This window comes from Parus major, unplaced genomic scaffold (genome assembly GCF_001522545.3).
Source record: "Parus major isolate Abel unplaced genomic scaffold, Parus_major1.1 Scaffold258, whole genome shotgun sequence".
NCBI lineage: Eukaryota > Metazoa > Chordata > Aves > Passeriformes > Paridae > Parus > Parus major.
The window spans coordinates 247,000-255,157 of record NW_015379266.1 but is presented as its reverse complement, the minus strand read 5'-3'; the positions used below and the strand labels follow the sequence as shown (position 1 = coordinate 255,157).

The 8,158-nt window shown below is 46.2% G+C and overlaps 1 protein-coding gene across 2 annotated transcripts in view; it reads left to right on the top strand.

Moving 5' to 3' along the window:
* The window catches only part of NEDD4L (NEDD4 like E3 ubiquitin protein ligase), a 91,116-nt gene that overhangs the window by 21,288 nt on the left and 61,670 nt on the right, over positions 1–8,158 (top strand). For both annotated transcript variants that reach the window (XM_015615776.2, XM_015615775.3), the window contains exon 2: positions 4,717–4,790. In XM_015615776.2, the coding sequence (XP_015471262.1) occupies positions 4,717–4,790 (74 nt within the window). The remainder of the gene's footprint in view (positions 1–4,716; positions 4,791–8,158) is intronic.

The following is an 8,158-nucleotide window of genomic DNA, read 5'->3' as shown; positions in this document are numbered from 1 at the left end:
GGCTGACTGACTGACTGTGGGGTTCCTCCAGCTGCCAGCCTGCCATCCCACACGGGCTGTGCCTGCTGCTGTGTGTGTGGCTTGGAAAGTACGAGAGCGAACCTGCCCATCTTGGGCTGTTTGACTTGGAGATTGTTTTATATACCTTTGGAAAAACACATTAAATGTTTAATCTTCCCGGTCTGCGTGACAGCTGTTCAAATATTGGTTTGCATTGATCCAGCCATTGTGCCTTTCACACTTGTTGTTCATTTAAACGAGTCAAGCTTCTAATTTTATACCCTCATCGATTGTTATTTCAGGCTGTTCTCTTAATGCGTACGTTACATGTGTCATGGGATTTTCTGTCCTGTTGGAAGTTGACATCTGCAGCTTTCCTTTTCACACCAGGCTGGATTGCTGGGGCTTTCTTTCAGTGTGCATTCAGAACATACAGATGTGTATTCCAGAGCTTGCTCAGGTTGCTTTTACAGCACTTCTGTGTGCCCCTTCAAACGGGCAGCATTTCACTCTGCTGTGGGGGGACGCTGTATTTGGCCCACATTCTTTCTCTAAACTCTAGAGAAGAGTCACAACTCTTCTCTAAACTCCACAGCTCCAGGGTGTTTTACTAACCCAAGGCCAGCACTGAGTAAGTTTCTTTATGTGAGTGCTTTAATGCGTCTTAAAAATGACTTGGCTTTCCAGAGCAACTGGAGAAAGTGAATGTGGTGTGTGTTTGACAAAGAATTAACAAAATGGGAATCATACAGATAATACATACAAAAGTCTCTAAATCTGGAAATATATCTGTTTTCCTTCATCTTTTCTGAGGTGACTTGAGGTTTGTTCACTGTTGATGAGGTCTGGGTTTTGATCTATAATAGGCTTCCAGTTCCACAGCTTGGTTCCACCTCAATAAACCAAGTTCTCTGAAATGGCACTGTGAACTGCAGCTAAGAGAGCAGAGCCTGTGTCCAGGTTATCCTTCAGTGAAGAACTGTGTAACCTTTGACATGTTTTGGGAAGGCAGGAATACGTAAACTTCACGTTAATGATTGGACAGACGTGAGGCACAGTGGAGCTCAGCATTAATAGGTACCAAGGCCCTTCAGGGCAGGCTGCTGCAGCAGCTGGGGACGCTGTTCAGGGGCAGGGCCAGCTGCCAGAATGTGCACATGGAGCTGCTGAAATGCTCACAGCCCCAGAGCCACCCCCCTGCACACACTGCCTCAGCAGTGGATTGAATCACAGCGCTCAGGACAGCACTGCTTGGAATTCCCACTTGTGCTGTGCTCTGCAGGTGCCAAAGCTGAGCGAGGTGGGAATGGAACTGCAGCATCAGCCCTGGGGCTGCACAGAGCACAGCCTGGCCTCTGGAAGTGTGCTCCAGGCAAGGTTGAAATAGGATGAAAAACGTCTCTGTGGAATGAGCTGAACTTATCTTTCAAACTGTGCTTCAAAAAGCAGGTTAGGATATGTGCTTTACAAAATGCAGGCAATTCAGTGGAATACAAAATCGCAGAGTTGGGTGTTCATTTTCTGCACAGAGGTGAATACAGTTTAATCTCATCCCCACACAGGTATTTTCTTCTGCCATGTAATTTCAACTCTGAGCAGAACCAAAGGTTCTTCCTTTGCAAACGGTAACTCAAGTGGCAAGTGACTTCTGAAGCCTTTTCTCTCCTCTTGCCATTTTCTGCCTCCTGATCCTCTGTGATGTTGCAAGGAGAAAAATTTGGCTGCTCCTGAAGGATGGGGTGGGATGATAAGCAGATGAAGGTGGGTGCTGCCCCCTTGGGTGCAGGAGGAGGGAAGGAGTATCCCAAGATTGTGTCCTGCAGTGTGCAGTTGCTGACTCAAAGGGGTATTGGATATTCTTGCCAGAAAATGGGACTTTGTGTTGGGAAATTGCTCTGTAAGAATATATGAGGTGATTGATCACTGATGGAAGTCTTTCAGTCAGGGTAAACTGCCAGTAAATTGTGCTCTGCAGCTTTTGTGTGGATCAGGTTGTGGTCTGGACAGTCTGAGTGTGTGCTCAGCAGTGTCAGTTCATGTGGGAGCTGAAGCTGTTCAGCTGGGAGAACTCACGGTTGCGCTGTTGCTTCTGGCATCTCCTTCTGTTTTAAGACAGGGCCAGGCTAATGAGCACGTGCTTTTTTAGAGTCCAGCAGAAGAACCATCTTGCTCCAGTCAGGGACCTGTCCCTCCTCTGCTTCCACTTTGCACTTGATGCTTGGGGAGGGGTGTCCGTGGTGGTCCAGCCCCGGGTGCTGGAGGGGGCCCTGGTTGCCATTGGTGTGGACCTGGTTCCCTGAGTCCTGCAGAGCTGTGCTGTGTCTCTGATGGGCCTGGTTACCCTGCTTTGCTTGCTCTTGTTTGTCTACTTGCAAATTAGGACTCCAGCTGCATGTTTGTTATCCTTCAGCCTCACTGTTTGCCGTGTCAGATCCCACTTCTCCTGAATCCTCCCAGTCTGTCTGTCTCCTTATCCCGTTCTCTGCTTGTGCTGGGGATCACTGGATTATTTGGGGTTTGAATCCTGGGTCTTCTCATGCAGAATTTTTCTGTGATTTCTGTCATCGTGCCCTGGGTTTGCAATAAAACCCAACCAAAATCCCAATGTTCTTGTACAGCCTTTCAGAGAGGGCTGGGTGGAACCTGCATCAGGTAATTGGTACTCTGTGAGTCTCAGGCTGTGCCCAGCCAAGCAATCCTTTATCTGATTTTTTTGGTGGACAATGAGGTGAGATTACCTTGCTGTTGCTGTAATCATTTAACTCCTTTTTACCTAGACACAGCACACTTGGAGATGAAGAAATTGCCATAGAAGGAGTCAGCAGAAGTTAATACATATGGTACATATGGTAGACCTCATGACTAATTGAGGAGGTGGTTAAAATTTTTTTTAAACATTACATATACATGTGTACATATTTCATGCATATGAAAATTAGAAAAAACACTTGCAAGAGCACTTGTTCAGCTTGTTAAATTGGAATATTGAGGAGAGGCTGAGAGCCTCCTTGCAGGAGGGAACAGGGTCATAGCTTTTGGGACACTTAAAGCAGATATGACCCTTGGAGAATCTGTTTAGATCCTCTTGAGCATCACCTTTTGTATCTTGCAAGACACAGTTAGGGGATCCTCCAGTAGTGGGACCTCCTCTTGCCTTTTTTTGGCTTCTAAAGATGGTGGGGGAGATTGTTTGTGTTTTCCTTTGATTTATTTTGAATCAGTTAATATGCAGAGGTGCCCTTAGCACAGGAAGAAGATGGCACTCTAGCAAAGTTGATGTTGGACTTTGCTAGAGGGAATCTGAACAGCATTGTCAATATAGAAACAGCTATTGCAACTTCTCCTCTAGTTCTGCTTCAGTGAGGTCTGAACAGTCTGAGTTTTTTATGCTGCCTTCTCTTATGGAAGGAATTCTCTTGATCACAATCTGCAAGTTCATTGCCTTTTGTATATTAAACAAAACAACCAGGCACACAGTGCATAGGAAAAAAAACTTCCATATCCACTAATGTGAGTGCACTGATTTGTTCTTTTTCACATCTGTTTTGCTCACCTCTCGGGTAAGCTTTGGGGAGAGCACCATACACCTGGTTTACAGGAGGGATTTGTGCCTCCAGTGCTGTTTTACTGCAGCCCAGTTCCTCGGGCAGGACGTGTGCCAGGCTGGAACTTGCCCTGCACACAGGTTCAGTGGGACTGCTGTTTTCTGATCCCCTGTCCATGCCTCCTTCCACAGGGGTGAGTTGGGATACCCAGGTAAAGCTCTACTTTGGGGCTGCTCCTGACCTTCCTCACAGTCAGAGAAACCTGTGCCAAGACAGCTGACAAAGCTGTGCCTGCCTTCCAGCTGCCTAAAGCAAACAGAGCAGGGGAAACCTGTGGGAAAGTGTAATTGTTGTCTGAACGGGCTTCAAGGAACGGAGTCTCAAGTTACTGTAATTGAATCCAGTATCTTGCAGCTCTTATCGGGGAGAGAAGGTATCACTGATATGGGGACTGCAGAACCTGTTTCTGTAGAAGACTTTCCAGGTTTCAATTTGGTGGCCTCTTTGTGTTGCTCAGGCAGGGTGAAACAGAAGTAAAAAAAGGCTATTTTTACTGATGTTCCTCAGGCACCTCATGTAATGAAGTGATAAACTGAGCATCAGGCTGATGCTCCAGTGATGTGCATCTGCAGGACGTGCCATCTGTCTGTGAATGCTGATTTTGAGCTCTCCACGTACACCAAGGTGGTGAGACAGGCTTCAAAAATTCATTTTAAGGATTTATTTTTAACTTGCATCCTCGATTTTTACACCACAGACATGTCTCATTAATATGAGAATTATTATGTTATGAAATGTTATGAATAATTTCTCTTGTGTTTGAAGAGCTTTAGTGTCAATGCAGAATGAATTTGTGGCATATGGATCACTTAGGATGTGAAATGGCCCCGTTCAGCAAATATTCTTCTACTTTTATTGCTATTATTGTTACAGCATTATTGCTATGATGTATTACTGTTATCTACTCTTACTCTGCCTTTATTGAACTCTCAACAGCTCTGACTGAAGTGGAATACTCCTCATGGTTGGATTCAGATAAGCCTTCCAAGAGGTGGTTCTTATCCAAATCCTCCCTAGGAGAGACTCTGCTATGTGCTAACCTCGTGCCAACTGCTGAGCTTCAGAGTGACCTACAGAATAACCATGAAACCCTCTTTCTCTTTTGTCACAGGAGGAGTCTCGCATCCTCAGGGTGAAGGTGGTTTCTGGCATTGACCTGGCAAAGAAAGACATCTTTGGAGCCAGGTGGGTGTTGTGCAGCCCTGTGATCCCTGGAGCAGAGCAGGGCAGGGTGCTGGGTGTGTGGGGCTGCTCCTGCCCTCCTCCTCTGCTCAAAGCCCAGCCTTGCAGAGCCCAGCCCGCTAATACCTGGGGGAGAAGCTGCTGCTGAAGCTACAACGAACACAAACCCAGGAATTTTCTTTTTCTGAAGGTTCATTCAGGCTTGACATTCCCGCTCTCTTAAGCCTAAGCGTGACAAAATGCTCTACTGCAAATGTTCCAATCTACTTGGAAGGGTTTTATCAGTTTGAAATTAGTGGTATCCAATTTTAGCTTTTATTGAAATTACTGATTTCTTAATGTATAAATGAGCCTCCCTGTGGGTTTTCCTGTATTTCTTTAATGATGCTTACAAATTGTTCATTAACTTGTGTATCTAGCTTAAAACTACATGAAAGCAGCAATTAAAAGTTTAATCAACTTTAGTATTTTGGGTGAAATTTGCAAAAGCGTTCCTTTGGTAGCTGTGTGCAGAATATGGTATGCCAAAGCTTTTTTATTTTCTTTCTCCAAATGTCTTGTTTTGAAGAAGAGTTTTTGATGCTGGCCATAAGCAACGTAACTTTTATCTTTCAAAATGTGTGAAGCTAAATCCAATGTAATTTGTACTGAATCCTACTGATGTGGCCTTTAACATATTTTAGGGAAATTGGTCTCGAGTCAGTAGGATTTCCATAAAAGCAGAGAGTTAAAAACACATTCCCTACACGTGTTTTGAAATTTGTTTTGCTGTTTCCAATGAGTTCATGTGCAGTCCTTTGAAAGCAGGCTGGTGTTGCAGAGCTGTGGCCCCAGCAGCTCCTGTGCCTCTGTGGGGTGGAGCTGTGCAGGGCTTCAAACAGTTCCCGTGTTCCTGCAGAACTGTCAAAGATTAACTACAAGGCACACATTGTGTTTTGCATCTCAGTGGGTTGTCCTGACCATTTTTAATCAACTTTACCATTATAAAACACTGCCTGTGGGCTTGCAGAGTCTGAAAGCCATTTCCTTCTTGATTAAATCTAAGGAAAGTCTCTTACCAGTGTGGAGCACTGGAGAAACTTGTACTTTTCTTCTGAAGATTGTAACAGTAAAGAAATCTCTGTGCTTTAGAGTTTGCTTTTCTGGGGTTCTTTTTGACTTAGGAAATGATTTTATTAGCAGGTAGGGATGTCATAGGACACTCAGGGGAGAGCACCTTGCTGTCCAGAGCACTCTGACAGGAATGTGCTGCCAGCTGGGGGCCAGGCTCTGTTTCCAGGGTACAGGACAGAGGAAAGGGCCTCAGGTTGTGCCAGGGGAGGTTTGGGTTGGGTGTCAGGGAAAAAGTCTTTCCCAAAAGGGCTGCCCAGGACAGCAGTGCAGTCCCTATCCCTGGAGGGATTTAAAAGCCATTTAGATGTAGCACCTGGGGACATGGATTTGTGCTGGACTCAGTGATCCTAGATGGTTTTCTCTACCCCATAGCTTCCTATGATTCTCCTAACTGTTCAGAAATGTATGGAATCATGGTTGCAATGGCACAAAGTAACAAGAATGTAGAGTGGATTGGTAACTGTGAGCACCCCGAGGTGATGGTTAAATGTGGGGCATTTCATCCACATAGGTGCAGAGGGGTGGGCATAAGAGGCTGGTAAGTGTAGATGGAAGTGGGGGTCTGTAACCTGTTTATAGTTTACCCTGTAAAATTACAAGTCTGTGTTAGGTACTGATGGTGAACAGATACTGCAGACTGGGATTTTGTGAATTTACTATCAGCTTGTATGTGTGAATGTTTGACATTTATTTCCTTTTAATTGCCTTCCAACTCCTTAATTGAAGTGTCTTAATAAATTTCATACAAGACTCCAAGTACTGGTGGAACTCAGATTGTGTGTATCCCATAAAGGTACAGCTGATGGGGTGCCTTAGCTACTGTGTTTTGCCTTCTCATGAAGTAAATGAAAATTGTGGCTGGCTGGAAGTTGAAAATGTAAAGTGCTATTCAGTAAAGAAAACATCAGTAAAGATGTTTTGAATTGTCAGGGCACTCTGCTGCTAATGGCATTAGAGTTTGTTATGTGTTGCCTCTGGGTTTATTGCTTTTACCTGCTCTTTACTCGAAAAGCCCTTTTTCAAGGGTTATCAAGGTTTGCAAATCAAAATGAAAACCTTTTTCAAGGTTTGATTTCATGAGTCCAGGATCCATGCTGGAGCTGGGAAAGGCAGGCTGCAGGTAGCATTGTAAGTCATGCTGTATACCCCTGATGTGAGCAAGGCTGTGTAAAATGTGGCTGAATTGTTTAATTAATGAGTGTCCTGTCACAGGTCTGAGATGGGAGGAGAGCACGGGTGAGTGTGGCTTTGCAGGTGACAAAGAGGGCAGATGTTTACCTTGTACCTATTCTTTCAAGTCCATTGTTTCTAGCCCACTTGGAGTTACGGTACATCTGTTTTAACTATTGGAAAAGCTGTGGTGATAGCTGTAGCCTGGAGCTGTCCCTGGAGCTGGATTGGCTGACAGCCCATTCCCCTTCTCCTACCGATGCCTCCTCTGATGAGCAGAGACAAATCCATTGAAGGGAGCTGCTTTCATAAATTATTAATCAAACCATTTTAAAAAATAGTCTGGCTTCTGAATGCCCCTTCAAATGAGTCTTGAGCACCTGCACGTGTGCCAGAGGGAGAGCGCTGTGTGCATCCTGGCGAGGGAGGCGCCGGAGGTGGAGCAGAGCTGTGACCGAATTCCCGGAGCCACTTGGCTGGAGGGCAGTTGCTCAAGTAGGAGAGAGTTCAATACTCCGCTGTTGCTTTTTTCTTCTTCTAGCTGCTTTGCAGTGGAGGATTTTCCAGTGTAGTGGAAATGCAATGTTACTAACAGTGTGGGAAGGGGAAGAAACCAGCCGAGAGCTCCCTCTGACCCAGCCCTCGCTGGACCTGGGTGTACAAAAGCAGCATCCTCGCTGCTCGGGCAGGCACGCGTGGCTCGTGCTTCCCCAGGAATGAAATGTGCTCCCAGAGGAGCTGTGGGGTGCAGGGAGCAGCTGTGATGAGCACACCCGCTGCTGGATGAGGAGCCAGGCGTGTGTGCCTGCCTGGGAAGGAGGGGAAAGGCAGAGCCCTTTCCAGAAGGCCTGTGCTCAGTGGCAGCGCTCCTCAGGGCATGGAGAGCACGAGACTTCCCCCATGGAAATGCTCTGGCCTTCCATGGAAATGCTCATTGAAGGGAGCCCTCGATGGGACAGCGGGACGAGGGCTCGGCTGAGGTGTGCACCCAGAGTGGGTGCTGGGTGCTGGGTGAAAGGCTCGGCAGGAACACGCTGGGTAATGGATGGTGGCATTTGGGAAGCTTCGTGTTGGTGCTCGTGGCGGGG